Raw genomic sequence first — 19,211 nt, 5'->3', positions numbered from 1 at the left:
TATAAATAAATTATCACTGATTATTTACATTATTAATAATACAATATTAGTTTATGTAGTGGCATTCGTGGGGTCTGCAATTAAACGTAAAGAAATTCCATAAAAGGAATAATAGAATAATGGTTGAACATCGGATTAATTAAGAAAATCAAAGTAAATTAATTATTTTTTTGATTTATTGTATCCATATTTCGTTTGGGACATATATTTTAGTAAGTTGCTTTTAATCGTTGAGTTAGTGAAAGTGAAAAATATAGAAATTTACAATTTTATTGATTGATGCAATGTTCTACAAGACAGATTACTACAAGACTTACAATTATGTATCAATTCAAGATATTTAAGTTACTTTTACACATTACATTAGGCAAAAAATATTTAATTATTTTCCTTAAAAGCTGTATTAATTTATTCAGAAATTACTCCCCTAATTAGGGTAACCTAGTTAAGGAATGGAAGAGAACAAATTTAAAGTATTTTTTTTAAATATTCTAAATGCTTTTGTTATTCAATGTTTGGAAATTAAAATTCAATTTAAAAAAATATTCGTTCAGTTACTGAAGCAATATAACTTTAGAGTGAAGCGATCAGATTTTCCATGATTTCATTTTGCATGTGATAATTATAAGGTGAACATCGCGCTTATATATTTCATTACTGAAAACTTTAATTGATATTCGTCTATTAAACCGACTCTTTCTGATGCGGAAACAAATAAGTCGATTCAGTAGGTTTTTTGACTAATGATATGTTTTCCTACATGATGATGTTGACATCCCCTACATGATGATTTCCTGTATAATGGTGACATATCCCCAGACCGTTATGTTATTATTCAATAAATATTCCGAAGACAGTTTTATTACAACCGAAAAGTAGTTTTACGTCGAAAAGTTAAGTGTCTTGAAGATTTGTTCACAAAAACAAACTCCTCGTAAATTAACCCCTTTAGAATTTGGTGGCATTCTTCATTAACCTACCCATCCTTAAAAAAAAAAAATATAAAAAAATTTTCAGGGAAGGTCATAAACTAAGAGTTATTCTAATTACCTAAATGTCTGGTGCTTGCTTCAAACAATGCTTCCAGATAGAATTACATATACTTTCATCTAGTAGTATTTTAGTAATGGGTACCATTCGAAAACCTTGGAGAAGTTTTCTAACGTAACTTATGTTTTTTAAGCATATTTGACAGATACCGAAAACATTTTAATCGAGTCCAGACGTAAAGACGGAACTTATTATTAAATGAGAACCTTTCCGAGCATTGTGGAAGAAGTATCGAGTGTATAAAACAGTTGCAATTGCTGGATATTCCTGTACTGAGACTGCCCGTATATAAATGTGATTTAAACCCGTCTTCGCAGACTTAGGATAACAATGAAAAAAGGGTAGCTATATTTAGTGTTTCCTGCAATATACGCGTAGTTCATAATCTCCTGAACAACAATGTTAACAAGACTAGAGCCCAAGACCGGCAAGGTTTCTTGAAGTATCTCAGTACGAAAAGGAATCACTGTAGCAGTGGATAACCTTACGGAAAACACGGTGAAGGTTATTTGTCAACCATATCAGCGTTAGAGAAACAGATAGTTAGGATGATGAGGAACTCTTGGCTGAAAACCTCCCTTTTGACTCGGGTTCAGAAGGAACTTTCTGCCAGAATAAAGTTACCTGGATCAAATACTGTTCTCATAAATATTAAAATAAAATAAAAATAAAATAAGTGATGCAAAAAAACATTCCTAACCAAATTCTTAGTGATAAAAAACGCTATAATTTTAGAAAATATAAACTCTGGATATTTATCTTGAGTAAGCAGTGAGATATAACTAATAATATTAAGCTATTAATCATCTCTAGACGATAAACCGTCTTTATCTCTTACATAATAACATATTTTTAACAGATGTTCTGTTTATAATGGCTACTGTTTGAATAAAATATCAACTGAATATTTAATTATCGAATATTTCTGTTTAAAAAAATGTAGACAATTCTTATTTTTGACAAAGAACCTGAAATTAAACATTTTTCAAAGATCAGTATTACAAAAATTCCCACTAGAAAGGGATCCAGAACAATAATAATAGTTTAATACAAAAAAATTCCTGTTCTCAATTTATTATTAATAATAATAAACTGTTAATGAAAATTAAATGCTTTAAGAGCCAGAATCAATACATTTTACCAGCGTGTAAATGTGTAGTTGCAGCAGACTCACGAAAAGATGTATTTGAAATATTTTATGGTCTATTAAATACCACAGAATAAATACTGATATCTATAGTGTAGTCATTACATAGTATTGTCAAAGTTAGCTTGACGTTTTGCATCAACAAGGAATGGATATGAGGACCAATTTATGCAATACGCCGTTTTTTAAATCATCTTCTTCATTATTTTAAAAGCTTACAAAAAACTTCTCAATGAAGACAACACGAATTATAACTAATCTAAAAAAAATTCAACTGTGATTTAAAACAAGGAACCTAGAACTTTTACCAAGAAAGCGACAAAAGACTTTCCGTAAATTTTTGTATTTATATTCCAATATTAGATTATATTATGTATAATAAAGGAATCTTTATTATCTTTAATTTGTTTTTTATTTTATTTTCTTTTAGACGAATTAAATTTGATAATAAAAAATGATAATAATATTATCATTTTTTAGTTTAAATGTATTTTTGAAGGAGCTTAGATTTTGTATATTCTGATTTGATAATGTTATTTTATTACTGTTTTTAATATAGTTTATAATAATGTTTATAGTTTTTAATAAATAGATTATAAACAGTTTGAATTTAAAAATCTATATAGACCTTGTAGAAAATACAGTTATTAAGAGCTGGTGGAAATTCCTTCCGCAGAGTAGTGTAATCATAGAAGTATAGATTAGGTTTTGGGGTTTAGGAGCTGGTGATATAAGGTTATAATTTCCCATACCTGTAATTTTAAATAAATATTTTTAACATTTAAGTTCAGTTTTTTGTTTAAATAGTATTAATGTACAAATTTATAGTAAAATTAAAATTTGTTACCATTCATTAAACAATCTGATTCTTTAAAGCTTATTTCTTAAAAGATCGTAAGATAAAAATTAAAATTATTTACCAGTGAAGTTTCTCAAATTTTTTTTGAGGATTCTTTAAGGAAAATCTACGATTTAATAAAAACTTTTAATATTTAATTATTTCTAAAATTATCTAAACATCTCTTTTAAAAAAGTAAAATGTTAATTCGGTACTCAGAAACTAAGACTGAAATTGAAGTTCCACTCCTCTATTTCTATTATTTTCACAGACCAAGGTGATTCTGAACACTTTTGAAATTTATTATACTTCACTAAGAAACAAAACTATATAATTCTTCATACTATAAAATGAATACCTTTAGTACGTTAAACTGTATAGGGAAATCATTCAAACACGAAAACACATTACTGTTTGTTGTTCAATTTGTGTAATACGAAATTTTCAATTAAGAAACCACCGTAAGAAGTAAAAAAAGTTAAACTGAAGAAGAATTGAAAAAAATATTTTCTTTTACTTCTTATTTCATTTTTTTAGTCTTTTATAATTTTTAGTTTATTTTATTTTAGAATCTTTAGAATTTTTTTTTTTGTATGGATAGGTCTAACTTTAAAGCTGTCTGTATAAAAAACAATTCTAAATAAATGCATACGCGAGAAACGTATATCATGATTTAAATAAGGAAACTGCGAAGAGAAACAACTTTTTAACATACTACTACCGAGCTTGAGCTAAGACTAACTGAAATGTGAGAAATATTTATTAAATTTCATTTTAAATTAACCTATGTTTACATACGTTTTTTATTGAATTTCTGGAGAAAATTGTGTATAAAATATACAATTTTATAAAACAAAAATTCAAATTTTGACTATATTCATTTAAATACTGAATATTATAAACTAGGTAAAAAAAATTTAACCTAAACAAATATCAGGAAAACATAAGTAAATTTATTTCGTTACGCTTTGACGAACCTACAAAAAATAAGAATATCTTAAGTGCTGAAAAAGGAAAACTAGCCGTATTCTGATAAAATTTGAACATTTATTAAAAATTATTATTTCATTTATTATTTATTTATATATTTCTTTTTATTGTATTTACATTTATTTACTTTTAAAGTTTTTCATAAGAAAAAGATAAATAAATACTAAGTTCTGTACATTTAGTATATTTAAACTTTTATAAAATACTTTTAAAAAATGAAGCCTAGTGGTAGGTAAATGGTAATACAGACCGAAATCTTTTGCTCTTCCGTTGAAGTTTGTTTCTCCGAACACAGATCACACATTTTTCTTTTTGGAAGTCAAGCGGTAACCTTCTGTGCCACATTGAACAATATTTTTTCGTAAATAATATATTGAATTCGTTAAATAAATTAGGTATTACATTCAGAAATTCGAAATTCCCGATGTAATACCATAACTTTTGTTACCTTATTAATTATACCAGTTACAACTCAATATGTAAAGGTAAAATAAATGTAACTATTAAAGTGTTACTTTAGAAACTATGCAAAGTTTGATTTTGTTTTCGATAATTTAACGTCAGAACACGGTTTCGCTTAGCCTTCTGTTTCTGGAAACCGATTATAAGAAAAGATTTAAGTGAGCGATCACATCTATTTCTGTCGATAATTTAAAAAAAAATAATGTTGAAATCTTAAGATTATAGCAAATTTCGTTGTATAAGAAAAAACAGCTGGGCGGAAAAAACTCTCGCCCGTTAATATGAATTCATAAAAATGTGATACAAACTTGATTTAATTTTTGTTCTTAATTAATTGGTATACAATGGATTTTTGTAAACGTTTATTTTCATAAAAGTTGTCTGGAATTTTTTAGATGTGATAAAGTAAACATTTCTCGGCATTAAAGACCTATTCTCAAGTAGGATGTATTATTGAAAGCCTACAGCCATTTCCAGGTCATAAATCTATAATCATACTGTTTTCCTCTTCCTGCTTTTTATTTCAAATTAAAAATAGCACATTTATTCTTTCGTTAAATGTGGTTTGTGATTTTAATTGGGTTCGTAATAAGAGAAGTTTTTATTTTGCGTCGGGCACACGATTAATTCTAAAACCACAAAGGATCTGAGATACGTTATCCTAAATATTGTTATTTTTAAGGCTCTTATGAACCTAAATTCTTAAACAAATTTTATTATTTAAGTTTGGATAAAAGAAAGAAAAGATAGTATTAAATCATTACTCTTGCGACAAATAAAAAAAAAAAAAAATTATTAATAAATAACTTTCATTCATTTATTTTTCTATTTAATTTTCTTATGACCCAAGAAGTTAGTATAATTACAACTGTCAGTAAAGTCACTGTAGTTGTCAATGAAAACACAGCCACGTTCACATATAAAATAATATGTAAGAAAAATAAAATCAAAATTTGCGGGAAAATGAAAAAAATCTTTAATCTTTTTAATTTAAGATAAAAGTAGCCTAAGAAGAAATAAAGATTTTTATGGCGGTTGCTACAAAATGTTTTCTAACTGAAATCATATATTCTTTGTAGTTTTCAAATGTTCAAAAACCGCACAAGCTAGAAAAAAAAAAACTAAAAAAAAACAAAAAAAAAACATATATATTAACTATAGGTGTTCGCAGAAAAAATTATATAATTAAAAATTCTATTTTATTATTACTAATAAAATGATAAAATTAAATCAGCAACAAAGAATTTCATGCATTGAAAACAGTAAGCGATCCGGTACATAGTTTTTGAAATATGAAAAATTTTACATACGTTAATTTTTAAAGTATTGCCACATAATTAGATCAACTACGAAATTTTAATTCCAAATTGTCAGAACGATGTAGAGGAACAGCTGTTACTAATGACGCAAGTTAGAAGCGATTTCCTGGAGAACTATTAAAATATTTTGCTATTTAAGGAAATGAAAGGTTCGTTCTGTGCTGTAACCAAGTATATTTTAATTTAATAATAATTATTTTTACTATAAATTACTTTTAACCTACTTTAATTGCAATTTCATAGAATAGTAGATGCTATTTTATTAAAGAATAATTACTGTTTTATAATTTTAATAAAAACAGTGAATTAAATGAAGTTATCTTAAATAGATTTTATTTTTAAATACAAAGTATTGAATGTTTGAATTTAAGTTCCTTCAAAGTTATAACAAATACATTTTTCAAGCTTTTTTAAAATCTTTCCGGCCCTGTTTTTTTAGATCATTGATATGTACTTCGATTAAAGAATAAACGTGCTCAAGTACGTCGGTGTGAAATATTTTTATTTATAACAAATTTAGATGTTTAAAGAAACAACTAATTTTTATTAATACTTAGAGTTTTATGATGAAAAATTATGAGTTTTTATTTTTCTGTATAGTTAAAAAATACCTCAGATTGAAAAAAAAGGAGATTAAGATTATATTTGAAAATCGCAAGCTCTTAAAATGTATAATATAAATGTTATTTACCACCACCAAATAATAATAAGTTACAAATATTATCAATTAGGTATTACCTTCTATCCCGCGGTCTTTTATTAGTACCTCCCTTTATAGTCCGATATAATGACATCATATTGAAAAATTATCTTATATAAAACTTACAAGTATTAAAAATATATCAAAAATTTAATAAAAGTTTTGTTAGGCACATAACACTTCACTGACTAAATAAATAATTAACAATAACACACTTTGTTCACTAACAATAATTAACACAAATTTTTGAATATCCGTAACAAATACTCCGTTTGATCTTAGGTAAGCTGGGACCAACACTCCACGAGAACATGGTACACGCTTGCGCTGTCTTGCACATAGACTGACACGATACAGCAGCTGAACTTTCTCCTTCGATAGAACTCGGTTGGCCTCCGTTGAACGAGAATCCTCACTCCGGATGAAACATTGTTAAGTTTTCCCCTTCTACTAGCTGCATAGCGTATTAGGAATTCACGTAAGAAGAATTAATTCTAAATTTAAATTGCAGGTTTTGAGGTCAAAATTGCACACACAAAGTACAGGTGTTTACTTAACTATACTGGATAACATTACTTCATCGCTGCTAACATTCAGTTGGTATTAATAATCATTTAAATTTAAAGTTTTTCTTATAAGTTACGGATATCGCATTACATCAAAACAGACGTGTTAGTGTTTTATATCGTTGCCATTAAACCTCCCATTAATTGCATAATACCAATTATGAGTTCGCTGCTTAATCTTTAATTGATTGTAGGGGGGGGGGGGTGTTAAACTGAGAAATATATTAAATCGATCAATTCAATCAACAACAGTAAAATCTAAAGCTTTAGTCTTGGCTGTAATGTTTGTATTTCGGCAGGGATTAGAAAACCTAGGTTTTATTCAAAGGTACTTCATAAATTAAGTATAAATTACGCTTCCGGGTCGGAAATAAATCCTCTAACAAAGCCATTTGGAGCCTCTTCGTACCAAATGAGATCAAGAAAGAGGTCTACGAATTACACATATTCAGTACATAATAAAAAGATATGATCCATACTCCTAATAGAAAGGAAGCTATCAAGGATATTTAAAAGAGAAATGTGGTGAAAAAGAGCGATCATTCAATACGGTAACCACAAAACGACAAAAACAGCCACACCCAAAAGTTTATTTAAAGGCCTCTGCAACTAAAGGATTCCTTCCCACTTACTCTGTCTCTACTGATCTAGGAATTTTTGTTGAAGATGGGTTCATCACAATGATCAACAACGATATTTCCTTGACAAATGTCGTAATATTAAATATATATTAAAAAACATTGCTTTTTCTTCATAAGTTAAAGAACCATAAAAGTATACGCTCAGTCTTTTTAAGAAACGCATAAGCTGATTTTTGGAATAGTTTTATTTATGTAAATATCAAACATAATTACAAATCAAATATTTCAGCCAGACTTCAAGTGAAGAATTACTTTTGGGCCGTAGGATATATTATTTAAAAGCAGAATTTGGTTAGTATAAGAATTCTTACTAAAATTGAATACATGCAAATATAGGCTTATGCTAGCTAAATTTATCGACTGTGTACACAAGTGAATGTGACTGTGTACACAAGTACACACGCATCTTCCTTTGCTAGCTAAATTTATCGACTGTGTACACAAGTTACTGTGACTGTGTACACAAGTACACACGCATCTTCCTTTATAAAAAAATATATTAAATAATTACTCAAATCTTAACGAATCCATCTGATATAAATTGTAACTAAATTACAAAGTGTAACATGACTTCGATAGGCGTAATGCCTCTTCTCAAAAAAGAAAACTTATGACATTGAAAGAACTTAACTGTGAAAGTGCAACCTTATTATAGCAACCATAAATTTATCTAAGGAATAAACACTGATTAAATTATACAAAAAATTAAAATAAATTTTTTTTTCTTTTTACCTTCGGGACCACCATTAGGTATTGCTTCAGAGGATGAGATGAATGACAATTTTTTGTAGCGTGTGAAAATGCCATGCCTGACCGGGATTCGAACCCGGGACCTCCTGATGAAAGGCCAAGATGATACCACTCGCGCCACGGAGGCCGAAAAATGTTAACACCTTACATATATATGTAATATATATATGAATGTGTGTGTGTGCGCGCGCGCGTGTGTGTAATTCATCTTAATCTTTAAAGAAGTTTAATTCCATTTTGATTAAGTAACAAAACTATAACAAACAAATTTTATTAGGAATGAAAAATAAGTGTTGTGCAGTATTAATAAATATGAGAACTTCATTCATAAGAATTTATTACGAAACCCTGTCTACAACGTCAGATAATAAGTAAGGACAACAAAAAGTTGTTACGTTCCACTTTTGCCATTAGGTGCTGCTACCTAGCGTAGGCTAGGGCTCTCCGGCAAGCTATGGTCATACGATGTCCTACGTCATAATACCGCAAGGAGTGGTCATTATGATGTAGCGACTTCTATTCATTTGGCGCCAGAATCTAACCCAGAGCGGTCGTTTGTACATTCAGTCCGGATGGACACGCATACTAATGTTCGAATGAACGCTTATTTTATTTATATACTTATATGTTATTAAGTTCAATTAAATGTCTATTGATGTCAGAACGAAAGCAGGAGATTGAAGACTGTGGCCTTGCGTCTTGGCAGGTATGGTGGAATGAATCTCCCACAGGTCGCTACACGCGTGGTATATTTGCTATAGTCCACTAAATTCATATTTATATTTCCTGTAGTCCGATCGGTATATCACACAGTTTCTCTTCGGACATGGTGCCTTTCGGGCGGGTTTGGCTAGGTTTCGTTTGGTGGATTCCAGTTAATGCCCGGATTGTGGGACTGACGATACAGTGGACCATGTCCTTTATGTCTGTCCCCGATACGAGGTCGAAGGTTCACAAGCTGTTAGAGACTTGGGAGAATACATACCTTTCTGGATCTCCGTATTAACTGGATAATCCGCGAGGAGTGATCTATAGTGGCTGGTTTTCTTCGCGCCTTTGCGGTGTGTAGGTCTATAATTGAGATATTCGATCGTGGTAGGATCACAGGTGGCTAGGGTTTCGGCTTAGTCATTGGATTGGTTGGAGATAGACGCATTGGCATCGTGCCACGGTTATATTGGTATTGTTTGTGATTCGATTTGGGCCTCCCGCTGGTACGGGTGGCCGCACCGCCGCTGTATGGTAACCTGTATGACCGGAGGCCTGGCCTTCTTCCGCCGGTGGCGGTCCTGATCGTGAATTGGTAATGTCGCGCGAGACACACCATGATGTGATCGGATGGGGGTGGGGAGTTTTCCCTGCGGACCGGAATGAGGCAACATTCCCCTTGTTAGTTGACGTAAGTTGTCGACTTATTTGGGTGTAGGTCTGAATTTCTATATTGCGTAATACATAATTTTGATTAGTATACCTGTATCACTGATTTAACTTTAAACTCGTACGTTTTCTGAGGCACTCACAGTCACGAACGGTGCTGTCAAATCTGGACTAGCCGCGAGGTTCGCACTTCCGCGTTTTCGGTTAGTTAGTTTGAGGGAATCATATTAGGTTGGATGTGAAGATGTCGTTTGAGACCTAAGTGAAGGGTAAATTTGATATGTATTTTAGTGATGCAAATGTGTGCCGAGGCATTTACATCGGTGGCATCCCGACTGAGGCCTGGCTGATAACTGTGAGATGTAGTCAGTTAGTGGGCCTGAAGACGAAATCTGGTAAATTCCCTCAGGGCTCGTAACAGAAGGGGTGGTGTGGCGACCAGTAACCCCACAAAGTGGGTGACTTACCCCTACAGGTGCGAGATGTGATCTATCATATGACAGAAACGCCAAAGGAATTGTTTAATGAAATAATGAAAATATCCAAATATTATAATAATTATTACCAATTTAGGTTCTAAAATTAAATAACATAAGAAGATTTGAAAATATGGCAAGAATTAATTGTAAGATTTATAAAAATAATATTATGTACTATCTTGAATTACCAATTGTTGAAGAAACAAATTATAATTTATACAAACTGGTATCCATTCCTACTAGAAAAGACTTAGGATATGTAACTATTATACTACAGGTAAAATATTTTTTTTTTTAAATCAGACGAATCAAAAGTCGTAAGGTTAAGTGATAAGAGGAATAGTAATAATATAATAAATATTTGTGTTCAAGTAAATTAATCACCCATGAAAGTATTGATTGTGAAAAGGACATTGTATTAAATAGTAAAATAAATAATTGTAAATATATAATGTTAGATTTAAAAGAAAATATGATAAAATGGATACCAGAGGTACAATATCTTATGGCAATACTGCCACATAAAGATTAATGATTGTAAAATATAAAAAAACTATAACCAAAATGCGACAAGGGATATATTAAGTAAATTCAAATAATAGAAAGATATTGAATAAGGATAGCCCATTGCAATATGTACTCACATATTAGAGGAAATATTTTACGTTTACTCAAACGTAAAATATTTCCTCTAACTTATAAGTTTTTAAATCAATTGATAATTCAGAATGTTGCACTTTGTCCACATTCAATTCATTTATATCAATAAATGTAGGATGCTGCAGGCATCCTAAATTTACAAAGTGCAACATTCTGAATTATCACTTGATTTAAAGACTTATGAATTGGATAAAATAAACATAAATCATTTTCGATGATCAGGAAAAATTATATGGTCACAGGTGATATATCAATATGGGTCTAATATTGTATATTAATTGTAATTGTTATTATTGTATTGTATACAATGCAATACAATAGTAACAGGAAAAACCTGTGGCTGATGCTAATCAACCGCACAAAGTTTTATTTCGGTATGGGGGACTTATGTTACAGTAAAATTCTGACGCATTGCATTCCATAGGCCACGAGTGCTTCACATCACTTAATATTAAAAAAAAAAATAAAAAATACTAAATACTAAGAAATCCACCGTGTGATGGAATGCAATGCAGGTGCATCCTGTTTGCATCTTGTAACAAGTGTACAGAATAATTATTCAGTTCTCATTAGATTCTCGTAAAGTTCTACTAGACAGAACTTGTTCGATATTACATCGTCCTATTCGATTCATCATTTAATATGTTTGCAATAATGGTGTTAACAATCAATTGTTTACAATTACTTGAATACTAATTGTAACAACATTAATTGTATAAATAAAGTTCATGTTTTTTTTTTAAACAGAACTTGATTTTTAAACTTAACTTGTATATGATACTATATAACACTAAATTACATTACATTTATCAATTTTTTTTTTAAACTAAGGGGAAAAAATTTCTCTTTAAAAATTTGTACAGTATATATATATATATATATTAGTGTAGGAAGTAATATCCACACAGGAAATCACTGAAAATTTATTTTATACTGTTTTCTTGATGAGTTATTTAAAGAGGGTGAAGAAAGAAAAGTGTGAGTATTTTACTTGGGTAAACCCTTTATGATTTAGACAAGTATTTAATAATAGAGCTAGGTAACATTGTATCTGAATTATTAATCTATTGGGTAAAATAGGGCTAAGAAGATTATTCAAATTTGTAATAAAAGTTTTGGGATGAAGAGGTTCCCAGATTTTTGCTTCTCTATTTTTCCCCTTTAAATTCATGTAAGAAAGAGATAGAAAGATAACAGTCAATGTTAATCACTCATTCAATAAACTAAATTGACATCATAGAACAGGAAAGGAAACATTACCTCTTATTTAGCTGGGACAGTACAAGATCATTTATTATTAAATTAAACAGTGTTAAAAACTAGTTACACTACTAGAACTTGTAACTTTTCTATTTCTATTTATATTTTTTCTATTGCTTCTATTTTGGTAGCCTGTCAAATAACAACTTGTTTCAACTTTTTAACTGATCTAACTTTCCAAATGAAATCAAGAAGTTAAACATACAATAGAAAAAAAAAGAATCTAACATAGTTTTTATTTTTCTATTGTTTGCTTGTCATCTATTGGGTTGTTGGTAGATGTTTGTGGAATACAAATTGTAGTTGCATATGGTATTATGTATCTCTTACAAACCACTATTTCTACTGGTCTGTAAGGGTAATTCTTATGAAGATTGGTTGATAGGTAAGGTAGATAAATTATATGATTTTTGTTTAACTTCAGCATAAAGATAAAAATGCCGTTCACTTTTTAAAAGGTATCATTAAATGCCACATTCATGTAAATATGAGAAAATAATTTCTCTAACAATTTATTTCTGAGAAAAACTGAAGTAAAATGCTATCCTGGACAATTCAGTATCATAGACATTCAAATCTCTTTTACCATTTACTCTGTTTGATGAAAGAAAATCTAAACACTTTCATAGAGCCTGTCAAAAATCTTTATATTCACTAATAACCAACTTGACAGATCTGATTATTAATGGGAGAGTAGAAATTGTAACTTTTCCATAAATGAGATGAATTTACATACTTTAGTATCATTTTTATATTAGTTGAAATTATTCAATAAATTTTAAAGAATATTCTATTTGCTTTTATAATTTTTTTAATTGCGAAACATTAGGAGCTATAGATTATAGAATATCATTATATTGAATATCAATTGCAATTTAAACAACAGGTGAAGGGGGTAAATATTTTAACTTTTATGTAAAAGATCAATAACAAACAGCAGACACTGAACTGATCGAAAAAGTTTTTCTTTAATTAAGTGATTGAAAAGTGATGATTGAGTAAGTCCCATTATTTGACGACAAATGGGTGCATCTAATCTAAGAAGAAGTAGAATTTTGCAGTTTTTTGATTGCCTTGTATAAAACCATCATATATAAAAAATACTGCCTTCTGCTAGGACTGAACATTGTATAAATAAGCATCATGTAAAAGTATGACATGAATTAGAAGATTTCAGAAATTTAAGAATGTGTGTTTCCTATGGAAAACTGCTGATGACATTCCAACAGATATCTAAGCAATAAAGATAAATAGCGGTAAAATAAACCAATATATATTTTCAACATACAAAATATTTTAGTAATTAAATATATAATGTATTTACTTTACTTCAGCCTAACTTTGTACCTTTACTCATGATCAGGAACATGACAGTGTTTTATTCCCTCTGAAATTTTTCCTCAGTTTGATACTAAATTTTCCACACTAATAAATCTAACAGGATTACATCCTCAGGGTTTTCAAAAGTTAGAATGAGTTATTGGGATACATATAGTGGTTGTTTCTTGATTTATGTTCATTTTGTATCATTCTCTTGACCACAGTATTTGGTGGCCACTTCGTGAAATTATGAGGAATATTTGGTACGAGTTTACAAACATCAAATTGTTAAATCGGGTATTTAATGAATGAAAAATACTAATATTTCCGTCCATTTATAATTACAAATGTGCAAGTTTCGGCAACAAAAAATCACTTACTTATAAAAGAAAACAATATTCAGTTATTTTCCTTATGTTTCAGTATCTATTTTTAATAAATTACCTTATCTAAAAGAGCCTCAAAAAAATTATTTAATGACATAGTAATAAAGAAAGTCTCCCTCCAAATTTTGAGATTTTATAAAAAATGATTTAGTTATGTTATTCTTTTCTGATTTAAATATTAATAGTGCATGCAATAGGGAATCAAAGGAGTGTATTTACAGCGAGAGAAGTAAAAAATTTACAAACCATAAACCGACAATTGCAATTTCAATTTAAAATATAACCATGTATATCCTCATTTTGAAAGATGGACGAAGCGGTGCCCTGTAATTTGTTTTCTGCCCTTTCTTTGTAACATTTATCATTTTCAAAGTTCACACCTTTGATTGTTACATTAATTATACAATTGTATTTAAATCAGGAGATAATTAAAGATTACAAGATACTTACAACAATATAAAAAACTCATAGTTATTACAAACTGTTCACTGGTTGTTAACTATTTATTATTAAACATAGATAAAACTTTTTCCAAACATCTCTTAAAAGGATCTACCATTATTAATAGCATAGACAGTTTTCTCATTAACAAAATTAGAAGTATATTTGTTGCCCATGTTGTAAGGTTTTTAGGTGTTTTGTAGATTGATTGATTGTTTTGGGACAATCAAACTAATTTTCTTTCAATAAAATCAAATTTTGCTGATTTGCTGTAAGGAGTCAACATAATTACTAAGCTTCTGATCATTATTAAATATTTATTGCGCCTACAAATACTGATGAATTAAAATATTAAAGTAATTTTATTTTGCTCCTTCATAAAGTTGAAGTGAGTTTTCAGAGTAGAGATCATTATTTGATCCCGATAAATTTGATATCTAGAGTTCTTTTATTATTAATTTAAAATTAATGACATTTTCATTTATATTCTTTAATGTGAAATTTTGCTTCACTTTTCTCAAACCGAGCATAGAAATATATCTTCGTGTTAAACAAATAAACAATTCGGATTACAAGAAAAACCGTACCCACCATTTTTGTTTTTAATATATTTCCTAATGACATGAATGATATTTTAATGAATTTATTTCAATTAAAATAAGTTATTTTACAAACACAGTATTAGACAGCTGAATTGTTATTACAATTAGGTAACTCTGAACGTAGAATATTCAGATTTATATTCTTCTAATATGTATTTTAAAACATATATAAAACAATTACGGTCTTAAAAATTTATCGAACTGGATATTTGATATAAGTATTCCAAAGTGTAAATATAGAACTGGGGCCTCTCTTTTAAAAGATGTAATTAAATATTATGTAAGCTGTGATTGACTTATGAGGTTTCAATAATTTTAATGAGCGTTTATTATTGCAAACTGTGAAATTTATCGGTGGATCTTTTGCATCTTAATTCGTTAACTAGGAGTGACATCAGTTTCTTCTCTGTTTCATTAAATTACACTCACTTTAAAACAAAGGTAACGAATGTAACATTGAGCAAGGTAGAAAAGCAATCGACAACGAGAGTGACCGACTCATAAAGCCACCGCTATTTCTCGTGACTTAACGGCCCACGCCACACCGTTCTCTTGCATCACAGTTCCTGCTGTTCCGTTCATTACGTCAGTACGGCCTTCAGGTTTTGTTCCACTACCTCATATCTCAGCATATTACCGTAAAAATGATTCTGAACACTTTTTGAATGTACATTAACCAAAACTATAGACGACCATATAAAGTTAATATCAATAGCATAATTTCTTATATTGGTGTTTTACAATACGATATAAATACCATAATGTTAAATTCACTACAACCATAAACTACTTATAGAGTAGTTAAATTTTTTTTTTTTTAATTTTTGATTGAACGTTTAATCCTAGACTAACTAAAGTTTGTAACCAGTCGAGAAAAAAAAATCCAAATCTAATAGTATTTAATACTATTGCAAAAGGAAAGGATAAAACAATGTCTTATGTTACAAACATACTTATAATTCAGACATGCATTCCATCCATTATTTATACACCTAATCTGTGTATGCAGTAGTAAATATACATCGACGGCTCAGAACTACAGTGTAATACGTATCTCAAAACATTGATTTTTCAGGTGAGAACAAGAAACGATTGCCACATTATTTAGTAACTCATTATCCGTAAAACAATCATTAAACGTCATTGAATTTTACTAAAAAATTAAAAGTTTAATACTCGTAAAATATTAAAGACAGGTCTTTTGTAAATTTAAATAAACGGTTTGTGATAACTCTGATAAACATAACTTTTATTTCCTAACATGCGATACATGATTTCAATCTGATTTTGATGCTGTAAACGAATATGAACTCAAAATCTTTCTGTCACCCACCATTTTTTGAAAATTTTAAATTTTAATTAAAGGATTTTTTTTTCATTTTTCATCTTATAGTTAGCATTTTAAGCACCTATATTGTATTTGTTAGCTCATTTTTTATTGTTTAATTTTGTTAACATAATTTGTAAGCTATAAATAAACGATACTAGACAAAGAATTAAATCACATCAATCTCACATATTATGACATCATATCTAATACTGAAGAATGAGCCTTCATGGACAAGATTAATCATGTCTGTGCAGGTGAAATAATGTTGCTGAAAACACAGCTGTGTTGTTTGTATTAACTACTGGATTTAGGAATGAATCAATATTGTTCAGTCTTATTGCTGTATTAATTTGTTAACAGTGAAGTGTCATGCCTCGAAATTGTGTAAATAATGTGGATGCCTTTTGTTATGTATGTGGTGAGTTTACCGTAAAATCAAATAGAAAAATGATTACTCTTTTAATTAAAAAAGAAGCTTATCATTTGTACTTTCAGTATAAAACTGGTGATCAGGATAAGGCGTGGGCTTCTCATATAGTATGTACTAATTGTTCTGTATATTTAAGAAGAAGAATGAAAGGTACAAAGGCTTTGCCATTTGGTGTACCTACGGTTTGGCGTGAACCAAAGAATCATGTAACCGATTGTTACTTTTGTTTAACAAATGTGTCAAAAATTTCTAAAAAATCTAAACATACTGTAAAATATCCTTCATTGCAATCTGCAATCTGGAATAATTTCACTGTACCTCACAGTGAAATTATTCCAGTTCCTGAGCCACCTGTGAATGTATGTTTCGAAAGCAGCGATGAAGAATCAGGCGACTGAAGAAGACAACAATGATTTTGATTTTCAATTATCTTCCAATAAACCATATTTTAATTCACAAGGTGAATTAAATGACTTGATTAGGTTTTTAAATTGAACTAAAAATCAAACTGAACTGCTAGGATCAAGACTGCAACGTTAGAATTTACTTCGAAAAAATACAAAAATTTCAGGCTTTCGAATCCGACAAAAAGAACTTTCTCAAGGGTATATTGATGAAAATAATTTGATTTATTACACAAATATTGATGAGCTTGTGTTGCACTTGGGACAATTTCATAAACCTGAGGACTGGCGTTTCATAGATTCGACCAAGTATATTTTAAAAGTGGTTCTACGACACAACAGTAACAAATATCCTTTGGTACCAATCGCTTATAGTATTAATTTGAAAGTTATAGCTCTTTTGTAAGGCTGGCAGTTACGCTATACTAAGTACATGTGTTTTCTTTGCGAATGGGACAACCGAGCTAGTGTTAAACATTATGTTACCAAAGAATGGAAGAAACGAGACAACTTAACTCCAGATGGGAAAAAAATTATTCATGAGGCCTTAGTTGAACCAAAAAAATATTTTTAACCCCTCTCCATATTAAGCTAGGACTAATGAAAAATTTTATAAAAGCAATGAAGAAGGATAGTCCCGGATTTTTGTACATCAGGCAGAAATTTCCGAATGTAAGTGAAGGAAAAATTAAAGAAGGAATTGTTGGTCCTTAAATAAGAGAGATAATCAAAGATGATGTATTTAACTCAATGTTAAATAATGTAGAAAGTGCACCTTGAGCTTCATTTAAAGTCGTTTACAAAAACTTTCTCGGCAAGCAAAAATTCGACAATACCACGATATTGTTAATCAACTTTCATATTTCATACAGAGCTATGGGATGTAATATGTCTTTGAAAATATATTTCCTCCACTCACATCTGGATTTTTTCCGGGGCAATTTCGGAGAGGTAAGTGACGAAGACGGTGAACGTTTCCACCAACACAATTCAGTGATGGAAAGCCGCTATAAAGGGAAATGGAATACTAACATGCTAGCCGATTACTGTTGTACACTAATTAGAGATGTGGCTGAAGCTATTTATAAATGAAAATCATCAACAAAATCATTTTAAGACGGGTATGGCCATCCAAAATTATAAATTTTACAGATTTTAACTATATTTTCCCTTAATTTTCTTTTAAGCGTAATTTATTTAAAACTAAGGGTGACAGAAAAATTGTATTTACAAATCTGTAATGTATGAAAAAAAGCAATTCAAAAAATGGTATCACACTTAGAGAAACATTAAATTTTTTTTGTCTATCAGTTTAATTTAATTTATTCATCGACTTAGGAATGGTTACAATATGGCATTGACATTTTTTATGAATTTTGAGTTGTTGTGTTTATCAATCCAGTAATATTGATTGCCATTTTCATGTTGAGTTTTCTTTATTCAATAGATTATTTAACAAAATTAATTATTAGTGTAATAAATTTTTACACTGAGTAAATTTCCTCGTAGTGAACGATATAAAAATAAAATTAATGAAAATATATTAATGTTAAATAAAATAGCTTCCTGTAAATAAAAAAAAAAACTGATGTGGACGCCACATGACTTACTTGTACGCCTGTTAAATTATATAAACAGATTTTTTTTAAAATGAAATGTACATAAATTTTTTTTCATTAATAACTTCTGATATTTTATCATATTTTTTATTGTTATGCTGAATTATTATTTAACATAATTTTTTTTTTTTTTAAATCAGAGGTTAATAATTATTAATAAATCAATATATTTAAATAAAATAAAAAGTTAGAAAACATGAGATGAAGTCTCATTTGAACCGATGTGCCTTCCCCTGTAAGATCTAAATATTTGATTAATTAAAATTTTATTTGGCTATAACTCTGGAACTAATGAAAATAAGTACCACTTATGATAATATCGTTGAAAAACTTTCATGAGGGCTTATTATTACAGTTAAGAAAAAGTCCAAAATCCATTTTTTTTTTTGGATTTTGGGCTTTTATGGACACTTTTGGTTCAGTCGATTGTAAGCAAGGAG

General features: G+C 29.3%; 1 protein-coding gene across 1 annotated transcript in view; it reads right to left on the bottom strand.

Moving 5' to 3' along the window:
- exp (expansion) overlaps positions 1–6,848 on the bottom strand; it is a 300,441-nt gene extending 293,593 nt beyond the window's left edge. Inside the window, exon 1 of the mRNA XM_075378561.1 lies at positions 6,545–6,848. Coding sequence (XP_075234676.1) covers positions 6,545–6,603 — 59 coding nt within the window. The 5' untranslated portion in view covers positions 6,604–6,848. The remainder of the gene's footprint in view (positions 1–6,544) is intronic.
- Between the last annotated feature and the right edge of the window lie 12,363 nt (positions 6,849–19,211).

The sequence above is a fragment of the Lycorma delicatula genome, chromosome 1 (assembly GCF_047948215.1).
Source record: "Lycorma delicatula isolate Av1 chromosome 1, ASM4794821v1, whole genome shotgun sequence".
In the NCBI taxonomy this organism is placed as follows: Eukaryota; Metazoa; Arthropoda; class Insecta; order Hemiptera; family Fulgoridae; genus Lycorma; species Lycorma delicatula.
This window is presented reverse-complemented; position numbering and strand designations above follow the sequence as displayed.